At 41.4% G+C, this 27,208-nt stretch overlaps 2 protein-coding genes across 2 annotated transcripts; one reads left to right on the top strand and one right to left on the bottom strand.

Annotated features, from left to right (window-relative positions):
- Window positions 1-1,785: 1,785 nt before the first annotated feature.
- Window positions 1,786-3,650, bottom strand: LOC138879946 (uncharacterized). The gene is made up of 3 exons (XM_070159595.1): window positions 2,946-3,650; window positions 2,419-2,588; window positions 1,786-2,200 (listed from the first exon to the last, which is right to left on the bottom strand). Exons 1-3 carry the CDS (start codon window positions 3,648-3,650, stop codon window positions 1,786-1,788), a joined length of 1,290 nt encoding a protein of 429 aa, XP_070015696.1.
- A 16,272-nt stretch (window positions 3,651-19,922) lies between these two features.
- Window positions 19,923-20,453, top strand: LOC138879945 (uncharacterized). Its single transcript, XM_070159594.1, has one exon. The coding sequence runs from the start codon at window positions 19,923-19,925 to the stop codon at window positions 20,451-20,453; it is 531 nt and encodes a 176-aa protein (XP_070015695.1).
- Window positions 20,454-27,208: the final 6,755 nt, after the last annotated feature.

Genomic DNA, 27,208 nt, shown 5'->3' with positions numbered 1-27,208 from the left:
GAGACAGAGCTTAGTCTCAGAAGGCAGATAGATAGCCTTATGCAATATGGAGGTAGAGCTTAACCTCGGAAGACAGAGAGTAGCCTTATGAAAAATGCAAATGGAGACAGAGCTTAGTCTCGAAAGGCAGCAAGTAGCCTTATGCAATGCAGAAATGTAAATAAATGAACAGTAGTAAGTTCTCTTAGCTGATAGATGATTGCGCTATCATGACTGCTGGGAAATGCTGGGTGTAGATAGTAGACTTTTGTGAAATGAGTGATTTCTTTGGGAGTTTCGACTCTAAAGAGTGGGTGCATTTTGCTTTTGCGGCCTGAATTCTGGTGGGCGGTTTGCACTATAAGACTGTTGGGGAGTGTCGAGTGCGGATAGTGACCCTCTGGAGGGTTTTTGATTCTGAAGAGCAAATGTACTTTGATTCGTTGCTTGAATTCCTGCATCCAAAGAAAAATTGTGAGTTTTATAGGGGGAGGTTAGTTCGTATCCTCCGACTCTTGCTGTTGCGTATCATTGGGGTAGCGTTGCTAAACGATGTGATCCAAATGATATTCGGGCATGACCTAGTGAATATAAGGCAAGTGCATGTATATATAGGTAAAAATAATTCCTTGATTATTTCGGGATGAACCAACAACTGCAACGTGGTTCAAGACACGGCAACCTCGCTTGCTCCGGAATTTTGAGGGTCCTCCTCAAAATTCTGCCCCAGTTTAGTAGGCTGGCACTGCTGACGGCTGTGCTGGATGACTGAACGCGGAAAAATCCCAGAATTTTGAGGGCCCTCCTCAAAATTCTGCCCCAGTTCCAATAGCGGGGGGAAAGATGGAATTTTTATTAAAATGTGACCGAACCCATAGGGTTGCATATGTATCCCCTCTTAAACGAGAATCAGGTCAGGTGTAGTTCAAAATACATCATGAAAGAAAAGCATATGATCAAATGTAGTATCGCTTCACTGCGTCTGCGTTGATAGGCTTCGGCCAGACTTCTCCGTCCATTTCTGCGAGAATAAGGGCTCCTCCTGTTAGAACCCGATGCACCATATACGGACCCTGCCAATTAGGAGAGAATTTCCCTTTGGCTTCATCTTGATATGGAAATATCTTCTTCAATACCAGCTGTCCTGGTGTAAACTTCCTTGGCTTGACTCTCTTGTTGAAGGCTCTGGACATTCTGTTCTGATATAATTGACCGTGACAAACAACGTTCATTCATTTTTTGTCTATGAGGGCTAACTGCTCGTAGCGACTCTTGACCCATTCTGCATCATCTAATTCTGCTTCTTGTATGACCCTTAAGGAAGGAATTTCTACCTCAGCGGGGATGACCGCCTCTGTACCATAAACCAGCATGTAGGGAGTGGCCCCAGTTGATGTGCGGACCGTGGTACGACAACCCAGTAAGGCGAATGAAAACTTCTCATGCCACTGTTTGTGCTTTTCGATCATCTTCCTTAGTATCTTCTTGATGTTCTTATTGGCTGCTTCTACAACTCCATTCATTTGAGGTCTGTAAGTTGTAGAGTTCTTGTGTTTAATCTTGAATGTTTCGCACATTGCCTTCATCAGGCCGCTGTTGAGATTAGAGCCGTTGTCGGTGATGATTGATTCCGCAACCCCGAACCGACAAACCATACGATCTCGGACGAAATCTGCTACTACTTTCTTGGTGACTGCCTTGTATGATGCTGCTTCAACCCATTTAGTTCGGTACCGACATAACGTTGGCTAACCATGTTGGATACTCCACTACTCTGAGAACCCTGGCTTTGACTTGCTTGGTGACCTATTCTTTGATTTTTAAACTCATGTCTGGCTTGAACTTTCTGAGTTTCTGTTTGACTGGTGGGCATGCCGGATTCGTCGGCAGCTTGTGAGCCACGATGGATGTGCTGAGACCGGTCATATCATCATAAGACCAAGCGAATATATCCTCATATTCTTTCAAAAACTCTGTGTATTCTTCCTTTTCTGATGCTGACAAGTGTATGCTGATACGTGTTTTCTTGACATTTTCTGCGTTCCCCAAATTGATGACCTCAGTTTCGTCTAAGTTAGACTTGGGCATGTTCTCGAAATTCTTGACCTCCCTGACAACCTCTTCTGGTATCTCATCCTCTTCTGAGTCTATATCCGTTTGTCCCACTGTCTTATTGCAAGTCACAGTTGTTGGTTCATCATCAAGATATGTAATAGTAATGCTGTGTAAAATAAAGTAAATGGTAGAGAAAATAAATGAGAGAGAAACGTAAAGATAAACTTGGAAAATGCTTTTTCATAATCGTTTAAAACATCGGAGCTCTTTTCAAAAGTAAGGACAATGCGGAGAAGTAAAATCAACTAAAGTAAAGTGTGATGCATATGCGTCGTTTAGCCTTGCTACCCTGAGGCTCTCCGGGCACTGGTGGTCCTGATTGACCAATTGGCGAGGTGCTCTCCTTGGTTCATAGCTTGAATGGAAGGGCCTTCCTCCACTTCCTCCTCGAAGATAGCACAACAATCCATATCATCTTCCAGAAATAGGTTCTTTATTGCTGCTAGTGCCTCATCTTCCTCTGATCCGTACAAAGTGTCGGCTGGCTGAAAAATCTGCTCCAACTGAGGTATAGGGTTCTCCAGCGGATGGTATGGTCCGCGCCATGGGGGTGACCAGTGGTTGAACTCCTCCTAAGTGTACTCATACCCTAGGCCAAAAGTGGTACCGTTCTTCTTCAGCTTGATAGGTTTGGTGATACCCTGCAGGTTCTTACCAAGTCCTTTTCCGGGTTCATACCCGCTCCAATTCAGGATGCTCTCAATTTTGTTATCCCACCACTTGTCTTTGTCTATGGTGTTAACTCGCTCGATGTGATGGTATGTTTCTTCACCGATTTTCCTTCTACCTCAGATCATCGGGATGGCCTGGCGACTATATATAGGGTTTCTACCCTCGCCATGAATGATTACTTCCTGATGATTCCATTCAAATTTTACAGCCTGATGCAAAGTTGACGCCACAGCCCCAGCGGCGTGGATCCAGGGTCGTCCTAGCAACAAATTGTAGGACGCTGGTACGCCAATGATTTGGAACTCAACATCGAACCAGGTGGGTCCCATATGCAGGCATAAGCTAATTTCTCCAATGGTGGACCTCTGAGATCCATCAAAAGCTTTGACACTGATAGCCCCATCTTTGATCTCGTGCAATCCCTTACCCAATGTCCTGAGAGTTACCAACAGACAAATGTTGAGGCTGGATCCCCCGTCGACTAGAATCCTGGTGACAAAGTGATCCTCGCATTGCGTAGTGATGTGCAACGCTTTGTTGTGACCAAGCCCTTCTGGCGGTAATTCATCTTCATGGAAGGTGATCTTATGGCTTTCTAGTACCTGCCCCACTATGTTTGCTATTTCGCCTCCTGTTATGTTGCTGGGAACATAAGCTTCACTCAGTACTTTTATTACGGCAGTTTTATGTGCCTCTGAGCTTTGTAGAAGAGCCAGAATGGAAATCTGTGCTGGCGTTTTGTTCAGTTTCTTGACGACCGAGTACTCTTTGGCCTGTACCTTCCTCCAAAGGTCGTCAGGTCCAGTTTCAACAGCCCGCCCGTAGACCTGCTTGCTGGACTCAGCCAAGTGTTCCGAGGTGTATACCCTACCTGTCCTGGTCATGCCCTGTGCGGCAATCGCTTCCCCAGTATATGTCTTTCCCTTCTTTCTAGCCCAGCGGTGTAATCCCAAGGTATAGCATTTGTCTTGAACAGGGTTACGTCTGTCATGGAGATTGGAATTGGTGCCTTAGGAGGTAACACAGTAATTTTAAATGGCATAGGCGCCCTTGGAACTCCGAACTCAACCTCAATTGGTTTCGGCGCCTTTGAAGGTGGTGCTTCAAACTCGAGTGGTACAGACACATTTACCACATCGCCCTCAGAGGGCTGAATTTGGACAACAATGGGATTGAGAGTAACTATTGGCTTCTTAGACTCGTCTCCTTCAGCTATCAACCCGATTGACCCCTTGGGGTCCCAATCATCTTCGATCTCGATCATGTGGATGCCTCTACCCTCGTGGTCAGGCAGAGGGTTGTTGCGGACATTAGGAGCGGGCTCCTTTGCTATAATGATCTTGTTGTCAATCAGGTTCTGAATCTTGTCTTTCAACGAGCGACACTCGTCGATGGTATGGCCCTTCATCCCGGAATGGTATGCGCAAGTCTTGTTTGGGTTGATCCACTAGGAAGGATTTTCTGGAGTTACGGCTGGGATAGGGGTAACGTAACTAGCTGCCTTGAGTTTTTGATATAATTGGTCAATTGGCTCGGCTATGGCGGTATATTGTCTGGGAGGTTTACGGTCGAAGTTTGGTCTGGGTCGAGGGAAGTTTTGATGGGTAGGAGGTGATGGGTAGTGAGAAGGTTGGGAGTTATATGCTTGGTATATAGGTGCGGGTTGGGAATATCTGTGTGAAGCGGGTTCATACGTAGGTGGTGGAGCAGGTGATGGAATTTGGTAGGTGGGTGATGGTGCTTGGTAATTTAGGGTAGGTTGATATGTGAGTGGAGCTGAGGGATAGGTTTAGTACTTCATAGGGGAGTTGTTCCTTTGCGCAGCTATCACAGAATTCACATCCTTTTTCTTTGATGAGCCACCAAACTGTAAAGCCTTGTTGGTAGCTTGCAATGCCTCGAGGTTAGTGACCATACCATTTTTGATGCCTTCTTCGATTCTGTCTCCCAACTTGATGATGTCGGAGAACCTTTGGCCCTCTATTAGCATCAGCCTCTCGTAGTACTACGGATCCTGAGCACGGACGAAGAACCTGTTCATTTGTTCTTCCTCCAAGGCCGGTCTGACCTTAGAAGCTTCTGACCTCCAACGAGTAGCATACTCGCAAAAGGTCTCTGTGGGCTTCTTCTTGAGATTCTGGATATAGAACACATCTGGCGCATTCTCAGTGTTGAACCTAAACCGATCTATAAAGTCAGATGCCATGTTCACCCAACTAGTCCATTTCTTTGCATCCTGGCTAATATACCATGATAAAGCATCACCCTTTAAACTCCTCATGAACAACTTCATGCGAATCTTCTCGTCCCTTCCGACTCCTACCAGCTTATCACAATACATTCTGAGGTGGACCCTGGGATCACCTGTACCGTCGAATAGTTCGAACTTGGGAGGTTTGTACCCTTCCGAGATCTCAACATCTGGCTGAACACAAAGATCTTCATAATTTAACCCTTTAACACATTTGTTATCTTCGAAATCTTGGACCCGGCTAGTCAACTTCTTGATCTCAGCGGCCAAATTCTGAATGAGGGAGTTTTTGTCATCTGTCTCGATTGCACTGGCGATTGGCTGACTGTAATGTGGCATGGTGTCCACAAATATTGGAGTGTTATGGTCTTTTGTGGTATTTTGTGTTTCAGGAACGTGTAGTGGAGTGTTGTTGCAGGTGTTGCAGGCTTGGGCATGAGCGGGTTGTGCTGGTGGTGTAGTATGGTTCTGGTGGTTGGCATCAGCAGCGGCAAGAGTGATTGACAGACTTGCCAGGTTTCGAATTTGTTCCAATTCTTCTCGAAATCTCAGCAAAGTTTGCTCAAGATGAGCAGCAGTTTCCTTAGTGATTGAAGCGTTCTGAGAGGTTTCCTCGATTTCCTTTCTAGAACTTGTATCTCCCATTTTGCCTTTGTTCCTGTTTCTGGTAGGACTTTGAGGAGGAGGTGGTGGAGGACCCTTGGATCTTGTTGAGTACGCTGATGGTGCCAGAATGCACGAACTAACCTTTGGGGATGGGAATAAAAATAATAAAAGGAAAAAAACAAAAAGGTAAAAAGTTAGCGCGGATTCTGATAAATAATATTGCAATATTTAAACACATTGTGCTGGAATATAAATCACTTCCTAATTTAGGTGCCTCATTGTGCCCGAGGTAAGCCTAGCGACAAATTAAATTTGGAGAACTTATAATGCTAAATGCCTCATTTTATTGATAAAAACAAGACGGGTCTTAAAACAACTGAATGATAAAAATATCACTAATGGCCAATGGCCTTATTACATTATGAAAGCAGAAAATAAGAGTCCTACTACTTGGTCCCAGAAGGACCTTTCCCAGATTCGGTACTCTTGCCTCCCTCGTACAGCTGCACCAACTCGCGCAGTCCCGGCAGCAAGTAAGCTCGGGCCAGGTGCCCACCTTCATTACCCTCAGCATTCTGACAATCGTCGATCCTCTTCAGAAATTTACCTTCCAATTCCACTAAGCCTCGTTCCAGATACACCAGCCGGTTGTTGGCGTTGACAACCATATCTTTCCACTCGTTGATCAGCTTTTCGTGGGCTTCTTGTATTTCCCAATGTTCGTTCTCGCATTCTCGCATCCTTTTGCGCAGTTGATTATATTTAACCTTTGCTGCAGTCTTTTCATCAATAAGCCTATGACCATGGACAAACCCTGGGTGACTCAAACCAATGTGATCATCTTCCAACCAACCTGTGTAGTGCGGCACACACCCGGCATGATACCTGTCTGGTTCAATAGACTCCTTCCCTAAAATGAGCTTGCAGTTCCATATATGCTGAGCGTGACACCTGTGCGGGCTGTCATCATCTTGAAAGTCGCCTCTGAAGTGACTCATTCTCTCTATCCTGGGTATGATTTGTTTCCTTCCGGCTTGCCTCATGACTCGGAGGGGGACGTAAGGATGAGTTCCCCTCAGGCCAATGAGTATGAGGAGTGGTGCGTCTCGAGAACGGATAATGAACTCCCCTGTTGGGAACCACTCGAACATCCACTGAATTTGCTCTTCTTTTAGATTCTCGAACAACTCTACCCATCCACTGGCGTCCTCTGGCTGAGCGAATATGTTGGGCGTGAAGTTCATTCGCTTTGGGTGATGAAAAGGGACGTGGTCATCCCAATCCCTGCGTATGATTTCCTGTCTGTAGTCACCCTTCTGAAGGTGTTCTATAAGCCAAAGCTGAAGTAACAAATTACAACCCTCGAAGTGCGGAGCCCCTTGTTGACATTTTCCCAAGGCTCGATAGATTTCAACGATGATCATAGGTACTATGCTGAAAGACTGCCCGTCAATTCCTTCCATTAAGGTCTTGGTCACCATGGCTAGTCTGGTGTGGATCCTAGCCTTCTTCATACGGAAAATTATCATGCCCAAGAAGCAAAACATGAACACGAACACCCTTCTATGTATATGCCCCAAAGAGGTGAGGGTGAATTCGTCCATGTAGGTGCGATAGGACTTGCTGTGGCCATACCTCTCGTATAAGAAGTCGAAGGGTATATAGGAGTCCTTCAAGCAAGAAAGGTCGGGGTTTTTCTTGAGTCTCATCATCTTAAGAAAGCCTCTACTTTTGCGATTCTCCGGCATAAGCAAACCCGGAGTTTCCCAAGGGATACCAGCTAGGCCCCCTATCTCTTCTAGCAGAGGGGTCATTTCCAAGTCTCCGAAAACGAACACTGATCGATCACCATCCCAAAATAAAGTGGCAGCCTCAATGATCTTGTTATTGGGTTGGATTTCTAGAAGTGAGGGTAAATTCCCTAAGTACTTGCGGACGAGGGTTTGATCACTACCATGAAGATCTTCCCACCAGCTTAGCAACCTTGGGTGGATGTTGGATACCATACCGAATCTGGGGACCTCGTGCCTCATTTTCTGCAAAACAAAATGTTAGGCCCTTAACCGCACCGGACTCGACTATTTAAATCAATAATTAGCAAAAGGGCATTTAGTTCTCCAAATAAATGCACATAACGTGGAGGTGTCCGTTTGGGTTTCGAGGAAACCCGATGGACTTTGGTTTAGGATATCTTAATGAGTCATTATGCGGACAACATAACTGACTCGGCTAAGTTTGACCATGATGCATGAACAGTTTAATAGAGTAAGGTTTCTACTTTGAAGTGCTAGACAAGGTACCCTTGAACGGACAACTCAACAGGGAAAGGCGCGGAACCGTCGACTACACCGTTGATCGACTGGTTTTACCGCAAATATGCCTTTGCCACATTTAGGGGTTATGATATCGGAAGGGCGCAATCACTCATTATAAGCGTTGCTATAGGATTTGTTTTGGCACGAGTGGGATATGATGTTGAGAGATGCAATTACAATAATGAAACAAATTACATGTATTTTCACGTTCATAAAGTAAAGATTACAATAAATGCTCGGGAATGAAAACGGAATTGAGATAATGGTAAAGTAGTAAAGGGGAAAGCAATTAAAGGAAAAGAAAACACGAAGAGTCAAGTTAGTATTCATGGAGAAATGATTAAAAGCAGGAAATAAAGGTAACAAAGGAAGCAATAAAGTCATTAAAAGAACGTAATAGTAAAAGCCTTAAAGCATCTCCCCAGCAGAGTCGCCATGCTATCGACGCCCCCTTTTTCCCTCCTGAAAGAAGGCGAAATCGGGTTTACGACATTATGGGCAAAACAACTCTTATTCCCCTTTCGAGGAATCGGGATGTGAATTTGAGAGTCGCCACCTAATGATTATAGTGTAGGACACTTAAAAAAAAGAGGATTTTTTGAAAGATAAACCAGAGTTCAGGTAAGGGCTTGAGATTATCTCGAGGGGAAGGTGTTAGGCACCCCTCAAGATCCACTAGTGTGGTTCCCGGCCGTGCTTAGTTATGACTTTAAGAATATGAATAAACAAGCAAAATTTGCACATAGGAAGTGTAAACAAGTTGAAAAATTTTGAAAGAAGAAAGACACAAGTGATTTTGAAAAGAGAAAAGCTTAGTTGAAGAAAACACTAATTTAAGAAAACATTGATAACTAAAGAAAGAAAAAGGGGTCCTAGGTTTAAATATAATATGAATCAGTTTGGTGCAATACCCAGCAATCATTCTCGCACGAGATATTAGCGCACCGTCATCATCTCCATATTCTACCATTCCCACCCCGTTAGGGTATTAAACGAGATGAGTTTCGTTTTACTTATTGCATTCTAGTACCCGTTCCAGCCTATCAGTCCCGGGACATTTGGACTTCTAATCCTAAAGGGAGGAAAGGGATGGAGGCATATATGGAGCTTAAAAGGATAAAATACTAGGACGTCAGTCAAAACAAATAACAAATAAGCGGGGCATAAAATAAATATGCAAGGCTCACATAAAACCCCGTAAATCACATAGCAATTAGTTTAGCATGTCTTGCATATACTGGTTTGGTCTTTAATTAAAACTTAAACGGCGGACGGATCAGTTTAACACATAGAATTAGATAAAAGGTCTGCATTAGGCAACTCGGATCCAATTGTCAGTAATTGAAGTACTTTAAAAGAATTATTTAGAAAGTACTGATTTCAGAAAAAGCCTAATGCAGAAAGGATTAAAACAGATAGTTGAGATTGCAGAAATTCGGAATTTACTTTGAAATCAGCAGATTTGAAATACAGTAGAGTTATGAAAAAGAGTTTTGAAAGTAAAGCGACTTTAAAAGTAAGAATAAACTGAATACTGTTTTGAATATAACAGCTTCTTGAGATGAAAATTTAAGCAGAAGATTGAAAACCGTTTTAGCAAAGAGAGATGCAAGTTTAAAAAAAAGAAATCGAGAATTTTGCAGACTTGTAAGAGTTCTGGCAATAAACAGATTAGTACAAGTTTGTTGAAAACGCTGAATCCAATTTCCAGATTATTGCTTATATAGATTAGGCGAGTTTGAAATAGGTAGGATATCTATACTTGTTATTAAGCCGTTAAGAAAAAATGAGTATTTGATTACCTTACAGTTTGCCTAACGTTTTCATGCATTTCCTATAGGCATGATTTCTACGTGCAACGGGTTATTCGATTATTAGGTCCTATAGGCAGTATTTCTACTGATTTGCGATATTAAATCTTATAGACATGATTTCTAAATGATTGAGTTAAAGGAATGTAAAGGCATATAGACATGGTCTCTAGGTGATTGAAAGCATTAAAATCCTATAGGCATGGTATCTAGGTGATTGAAAGCATTAAAATCCTATAGGCATGATTTCTACCCTTTAACTCATGCAAGCAATATAAACCCTTCCCACACCCTTTACTAATATTCCCCGAGTTCTTTTTACAAGATTATTACAGAACCAGAAGAAAGAAAGTAAACATAAATACATCACAGCCTACAGCTAGATTCGAGCAGCCTAATTCAATCTTAATGCCCAATAACATGTCTTTCACCAAATCCGGATTCCAGATTCCGAGGCCTTCTCTTACTCAGAATGTTTTCAAAGTTCCAAGGAGCTTCAAGAACTCCAGGCAATCCTTAACATTCTGAATAATTGATATAATAACAGAATAGTGTATTGTGGAAGTGCCAACCCTCAGGCATCCAAGTTCAGAGGGAGCTCTAGGGTCCCAAAGCATGTCTTACCCAAGGGGGCAGAACTTAAAGAACTAAGAGTAAGTGTAAAGTGAAGGGGAAATTGAGGAAACCAAAGTAAAAGGGTGGTCATACCCAGCCATGGGTAAGACTGGTACACCCCTGACCCTTTACATGGCTTGAACAAATAAGAGCAGACTTGAGAAAGTCAGACTTAGGCCTGTATGGTGATTAGGACACCACCAGACTTGAGTCAAGCTCAACACATGATAGGGGTTAAGGGAAAGGGATTGATTTGAGTATAGGTTTAGAGCAACCTGGTTCTAAACTAGGGGTGGCAATAGAGTGCCACCCTAGTCTGAAACAATACTCACACACAAAGGGGTTAAAGGGAAAGGGAATCAGATGAAAGCAAACATCCAGGAGAGATAAGAAAACATAACAGCAGCAGCATGTAGAAAGGTATAACAAACTAGTGTATGGTCAATTAGTACCAGAAAACATGTAGTTGAGGGGGATCACGTAAAGAGGAGAAATGAACACATAGTTGTAGAGAACATTATTTAAATGGTGGAGGCCTACCAGTGCAAGTGTCAAACAGCAGAACAAGCAAATAGAGTTCTATACTTTAGCCTTGGCTTTCAGCCGGCTAAGCACAAACAACAGCACAAGTAGCAGAAAAGAGAAGAGAGAGCTTAGTGTGTGTGTGTTGAACTGAGATTGTTCGTGTTTGAAATAAAAGGGGTGGAGTTTTTTATAGTTTGAAAGTAAGTAGTAAATAAGGCAGGAAAATAACCTTAGTATCAAATCACAATCAATTAGGTGAAGGACTCCCTTTAATTAAGGAGTCAGACTTAAGGTAAATAAACAGAGTTCCATTTATGGAAAGAAAATCAAGAATAAGTTGCAAAATAAAGGGTAAATACATATAGAGTTTTGAAAGATACACGATTTTAAGCAAATAAGGCAAGAAGAATCACCAATCACACAGTAAATTAAGGAAACAGGGATTTGAATTGGTATTGAATTTAGCAAGAAAGTGGGTCCAAATCAGTCAAAGGGAGAATCGAAATAGGCTCATAGAAAATCAACCCCCCAAAATTAGGGTTATTTCAAAAGGGGAAGTCTGACTATAAAAAGATGCACAAATTCAAACATGCGAGGCTGACATTAGCAAAATAGTCATGTAATCAGCGAGCAGAAAAACATAGGCATGAAATGAAATTAGAAGTTCTTGCAATGCTTAGCAAGAATCAGAAGCATGAGGCGAGTTTAAACAGTTAGGGTTATGAAATTAAATAGGCAGCAGACAATCACACACAAAACTCAGAAAACCCCCAAAATCTAGGGTTTTCATCACATCTCGAGTGTAAAGAAGAAAGCATAGGTGAAGATAAACTCAGAAAGAACACAAACATTCACGAAAAGCATAAGGCAAGCAAAGGACACAGTGAAGGAGTTACTCAGAAACCCTAGAAACAACATGGTAGAGAAAACACATAGGAACCATAGTAGAAAATACTTAGGAATTATAGCAAAAGTAAAAGAGATCACAATAGAGCAAAATAAAACACAAAATCAGAGAAACTCTAAGTTTCAAGAAGAGGAACAGTTCGAAAACAAATCGGTAAAAAAATGTGGAAAGCACTTTGAAAACTTAGAAAATAACGTAGATCTGAAGTAGATCTTAAAGAGAAACAAAGAAGAAAACCTTGGAGACTTAGGGTTTCAGAGAAAACCCTACAGAACGAGAAAGCCTGGAACGGACTGATTTTGAGTCGAAAACAGACTCACAACGCTAAGACTTGCCGGAGAGAGACCGTACATGGCCATAAAACTCAAGCTGGAGGACCTCTGAGTCGGTGGTCTTCAAAATCGGACTTCGATCTTTGAACAAAAGGGGCATGGAAGGGAGTGGGGTGAGTATAGGTTGCACGAAGCCTGGGAGGCCACGGTTTCCGGTGAAATAAGGTCGGAAAATGGTCGGAGAAGGACTAGGGTTTCAGGGGTGGTTGAGAGCATTTGGGAACGAAAGGGTTTTAGGGGCGGCTGGTTTGGTTAGAATGATTAGGGTTAGGGGTGTCTTTGGTTTAATTAAGGGAAGGGAGACGTGGACCGTTGATTAAAACAATCAACGGTCCTGATTTAAAAATGGGGATCCGGGCAGGTAGATTAATATGGTTTGGGTCGGGTTATTTAGGAAATTGGGTAGTGTAATTGGGGGTTGGAATTAGGGCTAAAATTGAAATAACAAGGGCTACAATTTAAATAGCCAATTCTCCCCATTTTGAATTTTATAAAGTAGTAAATGATGTTTAAAAATCAAAATTAAAAATACTGAGTTAATAAGCAATGCATAAGTACTAATTTAAAAATATTTGAAATGATTTTGTGATTACAAATGCTATTAAATATAGAAATAGGCTAAAATTGTAATTTTATGCAATTTTAGTTTAAAAATACCAAATGAACTTGTAAAATTATGCAAAAATCATGTAAATTATATTTTGTGTAAATGCGAGAATAAAATAAATTATTCGCCAAAATGACAAGTTTTGGGAATAATTATTGGTGTTTATAGTGCAAAATAGGCCATAAATTGGTTTTTTTAAAAATCTTTAAAAATTTGGGAAAATACCAAAGCCTTTGGGCGTGCTTGTATATGCATACATATGTTATTTTGAAAGTATTTTGAGTATAAAAATATATAGGAAAAAATTGGGTATCAACAGCTTCTTGGTCTTCCTTATTTGATCATATCAGGGAGCGACAGTATGATGACCCTTATTTGCTTGTCCTCAAGGACAAGGTTCAGCATGGTGATGCCAAATATGTGACTATTGGTGATGATGGGTATTGAGGATGCATGATCGGATTTGTGTACCCAATATTGATGGGCTTTGAGAGTTGATTCTGGGGGAGGCCCATAGCTCGCGGTATTCCATTCATTCGGGTGCCGCGAAGATTATTAGGAATTGAGGCAGCACTACTGGTGGAGGCGGATGAAGAAGGATATAGTTGGATTTGTAGTTCGGTGCCTCAATTGTCAGCAGGTGAAGTATGAGCACCAGAGACTGGGTGGGTTACTTCAGCAGATAGAGATTTCGGAGTGGAAGTGGGAGCGGATCACCATGGACTTTGTAGTTGGGCTCCCACGGACTTTGAGAAAGTTCGATGCTATTTGGGTGATTGTGGATCGACTGACCAAGTCCACTCACTTTATTCCTGTGTATACTACTTATTCCTCGGAGCGGTTGACGAAGATTTATATCCGGAAGATTGCTCGTCTGCATGGTATTCCAGTTTCCATCATTTCAGATAGAGGTACACGGTTCACATCACGGTTCTGGAGAGCCGTTCAGCATGAGTTGGGTACTCGGGTGGAGTTGAGTACAACATTTCACCCTCAGACGGACGTACAATCCGAGTGCACTATTTAGATTCTTGAGGATATGCTCTGTGCGTGTGTGGTTGAGTTTGGAGGGTCTTGGGATTAGTTCTTGCCATTGGCAGAGTTTGCTTACAACAACAGCTATCAGTCCAGCATTTAGATGGCACCGTATGAGGCTTTATATGGTAGGCGGTGTAGATCTCGGGTGGGTTGGTTTGAGCCAGGTGAGGCTAAATTATTGGGCACAGACTTAGTTCAGGTTGCCTTGGAGAAGGTTAAGGTGATTCAGGATAGACTACGTACAACCCAGTCCAGACAGAAGAGTTACGCAGACCGGAAGGTTTGTAATATTTCCTATATGGTTGGAGAGCGGGTTCTGCATCGGGTTTCGCCTATGAAGGGCGTTATGAGATTTGGGAAGAAAGGGAAGTTGAGTCCGAGGTTTATTGGCCCTTTTGAGATATTGAGACATGTTGAGGAGGTTGCTTATGAGCTTGCTTTACCTCCCAGCTTGGCAGGAGTTCATCCGGTATTTCATGTTTTGATGCTCCGGAGGTATCACGGTGATCCGTCGCACGTGTTGGATTTCAGTTCAGTCCAGTTGGACAAGGATCTATCCTATGTTGAGGAGCCAGGGGCAATATTGGACAGGCAAGTTAGGAAGCTGAGGTCAAAGAACATTGCATCAGTAAAGGTTCATTGGTAGGGCCAGTCGGTCGAGAAGGCGACCTGGGAGACCAAGCAGGATATGCGCAGCCGTTACCCTCATCTTTTCACTACTTCAGGTATGTCTTTATGCTCGTTCGAGGATGAAAAATGTTTAAGTGTAGGAGGATGTGACGACCCAACCGGTCATCTTAAGAATTAACGCCCCGATTGCCTATTAACGTCTTTCTCCAAGTTTATTTCTGCTATTTTTATTTGCTGGGATGTTCGGTTTTGAGTTTCGGAGAGTTTTGGGACACTTAGTCCCTAATGAGAGCTTAAGTGTTGGAAAGTTGACCGTAATCGGAACAGTGTGAAAACGGCCTTGGAATTGAAATCCGATGGTTTCGTTAGCTTCGCTGGGTGATTTTGGGCTTAGGGGCGTGTTCGGATTGTATTTTGGAGGTCCGTAGCTAATTTAGGCTTGATAGCCAAAAGTGGAATTTTTGAAGTTTCCGGTTCGATAGTGAGATTTTGATCCGAGGGTCAGAATGGAATTCCGGAAGATGGAGTAGCTCTGTAGTGTTGAATGTGATGTGTGTGCAAAATTTCAAGTCATTCGGACGAGGTTTTATAGACTTTTTGATCGAAAATGTATTTTTAGAGTTTTTGGAATTCTTAGGCTTGAATCCGATGAAAAATAGGTGTTTTGATGTTGTTTGACCATTCCGAAGGTTGGAACAAGTTTGAATGATGTTTTAGGATTGGTTGGCATGTTTGGTTGAGGTCCTAGGGGCCTCGGGTGTATTTCGGATGCTCAACGGACCAATTTTGGACTTGGAAAGATTGCAGATTTTTTGCTATTATGTTGCAGAGAAAACATTCACCGCGTTCGCGTAGAGCATTTGGGAGAAACAGCTGAAATGTGCTTTGCGTTCGCGATGATGTCCCGCGTTTGCGAAGGTAAGGACCCGTAAGTCTTCGCGTTCGCGTCATGTCCTCGCGTTCGCTTAGGGTCTGCCAGTTTAAGTTACGGGATCGCGTTTAGATCTTGCGTGGGCGAAAGAGGAAATTAGCCAACAGTACTTTTGTGCATCGCATTTACGATAGTAGCCTTGCGTTCGCGAAGAAGAGCGCGCCTGGGAAGATATAAGATTTCAAAATCGAGGGTTTAGCCATTTTTATCAAAACTTAAGCTTGGGAGCTCGGATTTGAGCGAGATTTTGAGGGATTTTCAGAGATATCGATTGGGTAACGATTCTTAACTCCTTTTTGTTTGTAACTCATTAATCTAATCATGAATTCATCCTTTAATTTCGGAATTTGTATGAAAATTGGGGAAACGTTCTTAGACCAAGCATTTGGGTTTTGATTGGGGATTTGACATTAGATTGGGAAAATTTTGGTTAGACTCATGAGAGTGTGAGGATTCTGGAAATGTAAATTTTACCCGATTCCGAGACGTGGGCCCGAGGGGTGTTTTGGTCATTTTACCTAATTTTGCGTATTAGCTTAGAATTTCTTTGTAGAATCAGTTACTTGAAGTGTTATTTACGTTATGAAATTGCATTGAATAGATTTGGGCCATTTGGAGTCGAGTACTCGTGGCAAGAGTGTGGTTTCGAATTGATTATTGAGCCGGTTCGAGGTAAGTGGCTTGTCTAACCTTGTGTAGGGGACCTTCCCCTTAGGATTGGTATATTTGGTAATTGAAATGCCTTGTACGTGAGGTGACGAGTGCGTACTTGTGCTAATTGTTAGAAATCCGGTTTACTTTAAGTAATTACTAGTATGTTTCCTTTCCTATTTCTATTACTTGCACTATTAAGCATGTTGTTAGCTTAGGAAAGCATGTCTAAGTGACTTAATTGCTTTGTTTTCTCAACCTGCCTTACCTGAATTCTGTGCAGCATGCTAGGCTAGAATCACTTGTTGCCTTAATATGAAATTTTGCCATTTCTGTATATTTTCCTGTTGCTGCTGTTGTATTTATTTTGAGACTACGGATGTGGGATTCCGGTAGCTCCCCCTTGTCTGTTTATTTTGGGACTACGGATGTGGGATTCCGGTAGATCCCCTTGCATAGTTATATGGAACTACGGGAATGCACCCAGTAGATTTTCCCAGTACTGGGTATTTACATTTGGGACTACGGAACGGGATTCCGGTAGATCCCCGCGCACTATGATTTGGACTACGGGATGGGATCCCGGGAGATCCATTGGATATGTACATATGGGACTACATGACGGTATCCTGGGAGATCCTCGATTGTTATTATTGTTGCTTGATGTGCCGGAGAATTTTGGCACATTTAATATAAATTGCTTAGATTTTAGTTTGTTTTAAACGCAATTATCTTTTATACTTATGTAATTTTAGTGTTTTTGCAGTGTATGAGGTTTAAGGACTTAAGAGCATGGAAATGAAATCAAAAAGCCACAAAAAGACAAGAAAAGAGCAAAATGCATCGCAAATATGGAAATGCGGACCGCAAATCCAACATGCGGGCCGCATAATGCTCAAAAAGGTCGCAAACCGCAACCGTTTGTTGGCCAAAGTCTAGTGAAAGAAATGCGGTCCAGTCTGCGGTCGCATAACAGGTTTGCGGGCCGCATAATGGACCGCAAACTTGTTATGAAAGTTGTTGAAGGTGGAAAATGCAATGCGAAATGTGATCGCATATCTGCAATGCGGACCGCAAAACGTGAATGCGATGAAGTCCTGGAAACTAGGGTTTGAAGATGCGATGGCTATGTCAAGAATGCGGACCGCATGTCTGTTATGTGACAGATATGAAGTCGCATATTTAACCGGAAAGGGTATTTTTGTCCCGTGTTTTGACCTACTATAAATAGATTTATTGGGGTTTTGTGGGGGAATTTGGTTTGATTTTGAAGCTACAATCCAAGGATTTATTATTCCTCTCTTTTGGAAGCTTTTGAATCAAGAATCTTGCACTTTGTAAGCTTTATGGCATTAAATATTCTCATCCTTTTGTATTCTAGTATGTGTAGCTAACTTTAAATACTAAAGTTGTGGACCCTAAATGGGTGTTATGTTAATGAGTATTTAACATTGAATATATGCATAGTGGTTGGTTGATATTTATTTACTTCTCATTCTCCATTTATTGTTGGTGGTTGCAAATATTAACAAGTGTCATTAAATTCTTACTTTGCTTGGGAAAGTGGGTTAGAATTTGGTAGAAGTGAATATCAAATACTCAAGGCTTTAAACCTTGTTTAATAGAATCACTTAGGAATAAGTGGGTTTTATTTGGCATATTTTGATTGTTCTTAATTGCAACTCTTTTATTTTTGGAAAAATCATAAAGAGGAAATACTACCCAACTATTGAAAAATATTGGGTAGTCATTTAGAAATCATTTGCATATCAAAAGAACTTTCCATTAGAAATATATCATATTAACACCGATAGCTTTACACTTCATTGAAGGGGACACAACCTTGGTTTCTTTAATCAAATTATTTACATTCTCAACATTACAATTAGTTATTTCTTCAAACCAAAATCATTTCATACTCTTGTTACCATTAACCGAATAGGATTACGACTTTAGTCAAGTAACACACTATTTGAGTAACCTTTTCACACCTATTCCCTGTGAGATTCGACCCCAACCTTGTTGGGTTATTATATTTGACGCCGACCGTCTTACACTATTTAATTTAAGTGTAATTTGAGCGTATCAAATTTTGGCGCCGTTGCCGGGGAGTACGGTTTTGAAATTACTAATTAGTGTGTGTTTTACTTTACGTCTTAGTCTATTCCATCACAATTTGCTTGTTTTGCTTGGTGTTGATAGGAAAACATGGTCGAATATGAAGAAGAAATGGAGGCAGAAATGGAAGAAAATCCTTTTGCGGACATAGAGAAGTACATTGAGGATAAAAATGCTATTGTACCTCCGGCCGTTGGCGCTACAACTTTCAAGGTGGAACATGGTTTAATCCTTATGCTCAAAGCGGAGGGTTTTTTTTCAGGAATTCCACTGATGATGATCCGACACAACATCTTAGAAACTTCTTGGATGTGTGTGCGATGCATAAGCAGAACAACATCTCTGATGATGTCCTAAGGCTGAGGTTCTTCATGTACTCACTAGCTGGGGACGCAAGGAAATGGCTTCAAAATATGCCACCAAGATCCATTCATTCTTGGCCCGAACTTGTCCGAGCATTCTTAGCTAAATGGTTATCGCAAAGTAAGAAGTCTGAGATCCAGGATAAAATCTTCTTTTTCAAGCAAGTAACGGGAGGGCATCTACATGAGGCATGAGATCGATTCAAGTTATATTTGGTGAGGTCTCCCAACCATGGCTTTCCGGATTCTATCTTGTTGGAAAAATTCTACATGGGTTTGGATCCTATGAACCAATCTATAGCCAAGAATGCAGTTGATGGATCTTTCATGGATAAATCATTCGCAAGGGTCACACAAATACTTGACAAAATGGAAAAGCATAATCAAGCATGGAACTCAGAGGACAGCACAGGTGGAATTGCATATGGATCTCCTTCCTTGACTGCCATGATCAAGGAAAACCAAGAGAGAGATCAAGTGATTGCAGGGCTTACCACAAATGTCAATGTGTTGACAAAGATGTTCACAGAAAGCCAAACGAAGAAAGTAAATCTGGTGGAAGATGTGCAACCCATATCAAATGAAGACTTTGAGGAGGAAAACTATGTCAACAACTCTCAAGGAGGTTACAAAAGGCAACAATACCAAGGTCAAGGACAAAATCAATGGAGCCCTCACCCGCAAGGGCAAGGCAACCAACAGTAGTGACATGACCAAGGCGGCTCAAATCAAGGTAATTGGAACAACAACAACTTCTCAAATCAGAGTTCAAACCCTTATGTTCCTCCAAAGGGTCAATATTCAAATCAAGGTTCCTCAAGTGAGTCTAAGTTGGAAGGCATGCTTGAACGGGTATTGCAAAATCAAGAGAAGTCCGACACTTCTATGAGGAATATGACCGAGCTTGTTGGTTCTCATACCGCATCCATTCAAAAATTGGAGATGCAAATGAGAGACCTCTCTAGGGAACAAAATCCGGAGCAAAAAGGGACACTTCCAAGTGACACAATTGCGAACCCCAAGGGTAGTGGGAGTGGTCCAACTTCTCATGTCATGGCAATTACTATTCGGAGTGGAGGTACTACAAGGAGGGAGTGAACAAGTGGTTAAAGTTGAAGAGTCCGAAAATGAAGTTGAGGTTGAAGAGCCAAGTGTTGTTGAAGTGGAAAAGGTTCCGGAAGAGTTGAAAGTGCAAGACGAAAACCGGGAAGAGGTGAAAGGAAAAGGTAAAAGAGATACCAAAAACTCTACCACCTATTCCTAGAGCTCCTCCTCCATTCTCTCAAAGACTTGCTAGGAAGGTTGATGATAGCAAACTCGAAAAGTTCTATGACATTCTCAAGCAATTATCGGTGAATATTCCATTTGTGGAAGCATTTCAAGAGATGCCGGGTTGTGCTAAATATTTGAAAGATTTAATTACCAAGAAGAGAACCACCAAAAATTAAGTGGTGAACATGACTCACCGGGTTAGTTCCATCATTGTAACATCCACTGTTCAAAAGAAAGAAGACCCGAGAGCTTTCACCATTCCTTGTGCTATTAGGGCACATGATTTTGCAAGAGCCCTTTGCGATAATGGGGCTAGCATCAACTTGATGCCTCTTTCCATTTACAAGCAAGCAGAGTTAGGTATTCCAAGGCCCACAAGTATGAGATTGCAAATGGCCGATCATTCCATAAAGAGACCGGTGGGAAGTGTTGATGATGTGCTTGTTAAAGTGGGAAAGTTTCATTTACCCACCGATTTTATAATCCTTGATTGTGCGGTTGACAAAGAGATCCCTATCATTTTGGGGAGACCAGTCCTAGCTACAGGAAGAGCACTAATGGATTCGGAACGGAATGAGATCAAATTTCATGTGAATGATGAAGAGGTTACATTCCAAGCAAGCAAGGGTATGAAACTGCCACATGAATATGTCTCGGTGATTGATGTTGTTGATGAAGTGGAAGATGCGGTTGAAATGAAGATGAAAGAACAATGACTCGGTGAGGCGTTGGATGCTATTTTAGTGAACTTTAATGGTGAAGATATGGAAGGATATATAGAATCGGTAAATGCATTGGAAGGGCTTGGGTCCTACACTTATGCTCCAGCAAAGCTCTCTCTCGACTTGGAGAATAGAGCCACTCCTCCCGCAAAACCTTCTATTATTGAGCCACCACAACTAGAGCTCAAACCACTTCCGCCACACTTGAGGTATAAATTTCTTGGCTCAAATGATACTTTACTGGTAATTATTTCTTCTTTATTGAATGATGTGCAGGTAGAACAATTTTTGGAAGTCTTGAAGGAGCATAGGCAAGATATTGGATGGACAATTGCGGACATCCGAGGGATTCCCCCCGGAATTTGCGAACACAAGATTCAATTGGAGAGTGAGACGAAACCAATGTGGAACATCAACGACGGTTGAACCCGTCCATGCAAGAGGTGGTAAAGAAAGAAATTATCAAGTGGTTGGATGCCGGGGTAGTCTACCCCATTGCTGATAGTTCTTGGGTGAGCTCGGTGCAATGTGTGCCAAAAAAGGGAGGCATGACCGTGATTGAAAATGATAAAAATGAGCTCATCCCTACAAGAATGGTGACCGGATGGAGGGTGTGTATGGATTATCGGAAGCTCAATAGTTCCACATACAAAGACCATTTCCCTATGCCTTTTATTGATCAAATACTTGATCGGCTAGCGGGAAGGTCATTCTATTGCCTTCTTGATGGATATTTTGGTTACAACCAAATCAATATCGCGTTGGAAGACCAAGAGAAGACAACATTCACTTGCCCTTATGGAACTTTTGCCTCTAGTCGGATGTCGTTTGGTTCGTGCAATGATCCGGTTACCTTTCAAAGATGCATGATGTCCATCTTCTCTGACATGGTGGAGGATTTTCTAGAGGTTTTCATGGACGACTTTTCGGTGGTAGGTGACTCTTTTGAGTATTGTATCAACAATCTTAGACAAGTGCTTAAGAGATGTGAGGAGACCAACCTTGTGCTCAACTAGGAGAAATGCCATTTCATGGTGGATGAAGGCATTGTATTGGGGCATAAAATTTCAAAATATGGCATAGAGGTTGACCGGGCAAAGATCAAGATCATTTCCAAGCTTCTTCCACCTATTTCAGTTAAAGGTGTCCGAAGTTTCTTGGGGCATGCCAGGTTCTATAGGTGTTTCATCAAGGATTTTTCCAAGATTGCAAATCTTTTGTGCAAACTCCTTAAGAAAGATGCAAAATTTGTGTTTGATGAGAAATGCCTCAAAGCCTTTGAGGAATTGAAGCAAAAGCTCACCACGGCACCTATTATTGTCACACCCGATTGGTCTCTTCCTTTTGAGCTCATGTGTGACGCTAGTGGTGTAGCTATTGGAGCAATTCTTAGCCAACATCATAAAAAGGTTCTCCACACGATCTATTATGCAATCAGGACACTCAATGGAGCGCAAATGAATTACACGGTGACTGAGCAAGAACTTCTTGCCATTATCTATGCCTTTGAGAAATTCTGGGCTTATTTGTTTGGATCCAAGGTGATAGTGTACACAGATCATGCTGCTCTTCTCTATCTCATGGAAAAGAAGGATGCAAAGCCTAGGTTAATTCAACGAGTCTTGTTGTTGCAAGAATTTGACTTCGAGGTCAAGGATCGCAAAGGAATGCAAAATCAAGTAGCAGACCATTTATCAAGGCTTGAAGAGGAAGGGAGACCAAAAGGAGATCTTGAAATCAATGATGCATTCCTGGATGAGCACATATTGGCACTATCTAGCACTTTTGCTCCTTGGTATACCGATATTGCTAACTACTTGGTTAGTGACCTTATTCCAGATGGATTGGAATCCTATCAAAAGAAGAAGTTTTTGAGAGATTGTCGGCAATACTATTGGGAAGAATCATTCTTGTTCTGTGTTTGTGCTGACAACATCATCATAAGGTGTGTTCCAGAAGAAGAGATTATGCTAATTCTAAAGGCATGCCATGACTCACCGGTTGGGGGTCACCATGGGGGAAATCAAACGACGGTTAAGGTGATTGAATGTGGTTATTATTGGCCGTCGATCTATCATGATCCCAATCAAATGGTCAAGGGTTGTGACCAATGCCGAAGGCAAGGATCAATCTCCAAGAGGCATGAAATGCCAATGCACTTTGTGATGGAGATAGAAATCTTTGACGTATAGGGAATTGATTTTATGTGTCCCTTTGTAAGCTCTTGTGGGATGAAATATATCTTGGTGGCTATGGACTATGTATCCAAATGGGTTGAAGCAATTGCCTTACCAAACAACGAGGCAAGAAATGTGACCGCATTCTTAAAGAATAACATGTTCACTCGGTGTGGCACTCCTAGAGCCATTCTTGGTGATGATGGGTCTCATTTCTGTAACAAGGCTTTCACGGGGCTACTAGAGAAATATGGCGTCAAGCACAAGGTGGCCACACCTTATCATCCCCAATCAAGTGGCCAAGTTAAAGTTTCCAACCGGGAGATAAAGAACATTCTAGTAAAGACTATCAATGCAAACAGGACTGATTGGTCAAGAAAACTAGATGACGCATTGTGGGTGTACCGCACGGCGTACGAAACTCCTATTGGCACTTCTCCTTATCAGTTAGTCTTCGGCAAAGCTTGTCATCTACCCATAGAACTGGAGCACAAAGCCATGTAGGTTCTAAAGAGGTTGAACTTAGATTGGGCCTAAGCTGCAAATTTGAGGTTAACACAACTCAATGAAATGGAGTAATTCCGTTTCCATGCATGTGAAAGTGTAGCTGTGTATAAAGAAAGGATGAAGTTCGTCCACGACAAAAAGATCTTGAAACGGGAGTTCAAGTCGGGTGACTTGTGTCACACCTCCTTTTTACCTATATCCTGTAAAGGGCTATAGTATAAGGGAGTTTTTCCAATTAAAGGACAATCGAAACGGGATTGTTTTTTTATTAAAAATCAGAGTCGCCACTTGGGATAATTTATGGTGTCCCAAGTCACCAGTTTAAATCCCGAATCGAGAAAAACTGACTCTATTTATGGTCTGCGTACACAGAAATCCGGGTAAGGAATTCTGTTAACTCGGGAGAAGGTGTTAGGCACACCCGAGTTCCGTGGTTCTAGCATGGTTGCTTTGATCATACTTGGCTTACTAAATTGTTTAATTACTCATTTTAGATCGTATGTGCATTTACCCTAACCGCTTTTAAATAACTTGATTATTCGTAAAGGATTGAGTTACGCGTACGTATACTCTTTTCCTTTGGCGCGTCAAAAATCATGTCATGCGAACGTGTCCATAATTAATAATGCCTTGTTTATTTATTTAAGAAACATTGGTTGAAGTTGCGCGAACGCATCCCTCGTGTTGTTTTTAAGATCGTAATCATGTCACGCGAACGTGTCCACGACCACGATAATCTATTAAACGTGCCTAAAGCAAACTACGATAATTGGTTATTTGTTGTATCTAAATCATAAGAAATTAGTAGAGGACCATGCATTTGTAATTTTGTTTGGCACAACATACCTCGATTTGTTCTAACTTCTAGACTTAACTGTGAGAGCCATAACTATTTATGTTAAATGTGGAACACCTCAACTAATTAATGAGCATAACTAGTTGATTAAAAGACGTAAGAGGATTTCTACTTATTTTATGCTAATGTTTAAGCTAAAATCTAAATATCAACGAACTAGTAATAGACGATCCATGCTTGATTACGAAAAGGCCCAGGCTGGTTAGAGGCCCAATGGCCAACTGCCAGTTACTACATGACCAGCGAAAGAAGCAGCTGGGCTTGACGTAAACCTAGATGAAAATCCCATCGCTGAAAAGAAATTCGGCATAACTGGGCCAAATAAGGCAGCCCAGTTTCACGATTCAGCGCCAATGTTTGAGGCAAATTATATCATTCAAGAAAATCTGAGTTTGAACCAATTTTGATAATCCTTGACTCAAATGCAAAACATATTTTAATACTAACATATCTTCTAAAGTGAATATGCAATTCCTAGTGAGATTTATTTCAACAAAACTCCACAACTAGCCTAGCTATCAAACACAACCAATTCTTATTTCAGTTTCCATCAAAATACCTGAAAGGACCTCGAAACACATGTATATGTTTGACAATATGGCTTCAACAAGAAATTTTCACTCTATACCTAGTCGAAAGCCCTTTTAAAAATGCAAGAAGCTCATACACAAGTAGAAGCAGAACTAAGTGACACTTTGACATCATTGAACTAACACATATTACAGTAATTAGACTAAGAATCACGATTCTCAACTAACACATATTACACTAAGTCTAAATAAATACTCCTGAATCAACTACATTCAGACAAAGTCCAAATCCATCACTTAAAACAAATGTAATATCAAGGAATGGAGTATGCAAAATAAGCTAGACTAGGCAAACATGAAATAAATAAAGAAAAATGGCAGAATCAAGCAGTAATCAACACTAATGTTTGTCATTTAACTTCAACTCGGTTTACAGATCTTCACACAGAGACTCAGTCAGGCATCATTTTCAGTCACAATTCAAAAGAGTACCTGATACAATTAGAGCAAAAGAAAAGGTGAGAAGATCAGCAGTAGAAGTGGATGCACTTCAGCATTTCAACAATAGCAAATCCAGCTTCTTTAAACCATTTCCAGCCCAGAATGAATCAGAGATTACTTCAAAACTTGAAAACCCCAGGAATTGCAGAAAAACTTCAATGTAACAGTAATTTTGTGATTTTTCTTTATATTTTTCTGATTATTCAAACCCTTTAAGTACTTTTCAGCAGTTTGCAATTTCCTATACTTTTCAATTCTTAATCCCTGCCTTCTAAGGCAAGTAAGAATGCCTTTATAGGCCAGCAAATAGGGCAGACACAAAAGTTTTCCTTTGCACTTCTAGTCCCTCCCTGATTTTCATTTTAGCTTAAACACCCTTGGTTTAAATTCAGACTTTGCAAAGTAGTCCCCTCCCCAGCTTCCTAGAAGCTTCCCAGACAGTAACCCACATACCCGTGTTATTTACCTTAAACCCCAAATGATACATGGTCAAATTAACCCACAGCTGAATTTACCCCAAGAACCCAAACCAATTTGGGCTGCCTTTTGCCAAATGGACCAAAGACAAACCAAAGCCCAGACGAACCCTTATCTGTTTCAAAAGAAAAAATCTGCAGGCCATGATAACTTGCAATGATTTCAAAGCAACTCTACTAACTTACTGATCAATTAACAATGACTAGGCAAGGTTTTAACTCAGTTGAAGTAACTTAATTTTAAATAACTTGGATGGCTAAACAGAAAACAGGATCAGAGAGTTATCCATGCTATTGACACAACGGACTAAAGATATCAGAAAACAAACTTTCATGAAAAAGAGATGAACAATAACCAGAAGACCAATCTAAACTCGAGAGATTAGTTGAGTTTCAGTCAAACTGGTATTAGAAGTTTAAACTAAAGAAAAGGGAAGGAGGAAGAGAATAAGACAATCAAAAGGAAGAGAAGATAAGAGAAGAAAATGGCTTATCGATTTAGACTCGGAATCCATCGGAGATGAAAGCCCTAACAAAGCTAAGGTCGAACATTGAATCCGAACTTCAGACCTCGAAGAACGGTGCCTTCTGCCCATGCATGCACCAGGATTGACGACAGAGTGGTTTTGAACTTTTTGGGGTTGACCTCAGATTCGAGATTCGCGGAGCTCAGGACTGATTCGAAGGAGAGTTGTTGTGGATTTGGCATAAGGGGATCCTAGGGGTTGTGGGGTGTTAGTTTGGGGCTGAACGGAGGCAGCGCCGTCATCGGAGAACACAAGGGCGGCACTAGGGTTTTCTTTCAAAACCAGATTCGAGACGTTCTAGGTTGATTCGAGGAAAACGGAAGGGGAATTTGGAATGAGGGGCTCTTGATGGTTATGGGGTGGCATTTTGGGAGTGGTTGGAGGTGGCACCGCCGGTGGATGGTGGCGGAAAAGGGGCAGTTCCGTTAGGGTTAGGCTGGGGCTCTCTGAAGACGGGGGTGTGGGAACGATGAAATGAGGGGGGGGGGTAGGGTACGTTCGGACATATATATATTAAAACACCCCCCCAATTTTGATCCGTTGGATCAGGCGATATCAACGGCCCAGATCAAGCTTGCTGAAACGACGTCGTTTGACTTAGTTGGGGGATTTGGACCGGGTGAGGCGTGGGTTTGGGCTGGGTACATGGGTGATTATGTTTGGGCTGGGGAAATCTGGGTTGATTTTGGCCCAGATTTAACCCTCTTATTTCTTTCTTTTCCTTTTTTTCAATTTCACAATTCTTTTTTCTTTTTTCCAAAATTAAAATTAAAACCTAAATTAAATTTTAAACCAAACTATTCTACCAAATTAAATTAATTAGCCTTAATAATTGTTACTACAATAATTAAAAACCAAATTAAAGGAAAAAACTACAAAAATTCAAAATTAAAATTAAAAGTGCAAAATAAACTATTTTTGTGATTTTTTCCTATTTTTATAAAATAATTTGTCAATTAATCCTAAAAATATAAAATTAAATCCTAAATGCAAATGCAACATATTTTTTGTAATTTTCATTAATTAAATAAAATAAAAATGCACAGACAAATGCAAACAATTACTAGAAAATGCCACGAAAATCCCCAAAATTGCAAACACTGAAAGAAATTGTTTTGTTTTGGATTTATGGGAGTAATTCATATAGGGAAAAAATCATGTGCTAACAGCTGCCC

This window comes from Nicotiana sylvestris, chromosome 10 (genome assembly GCF_000393655.2).
Source record: "Nicotiana sylvestris chromosome 10, ASM39365v2, whole genome shotgun sequence".
Lineage (NCBI taxonomy): Eukaryota > Viridiplantae > Streptophyta > Magnoliopsida > Solanales > Solanaceae > Nicotiana > Nicotiana sylvestris.
This window is presented reverse-complemented; position numbering and strand designations above follow the sequence as displayed.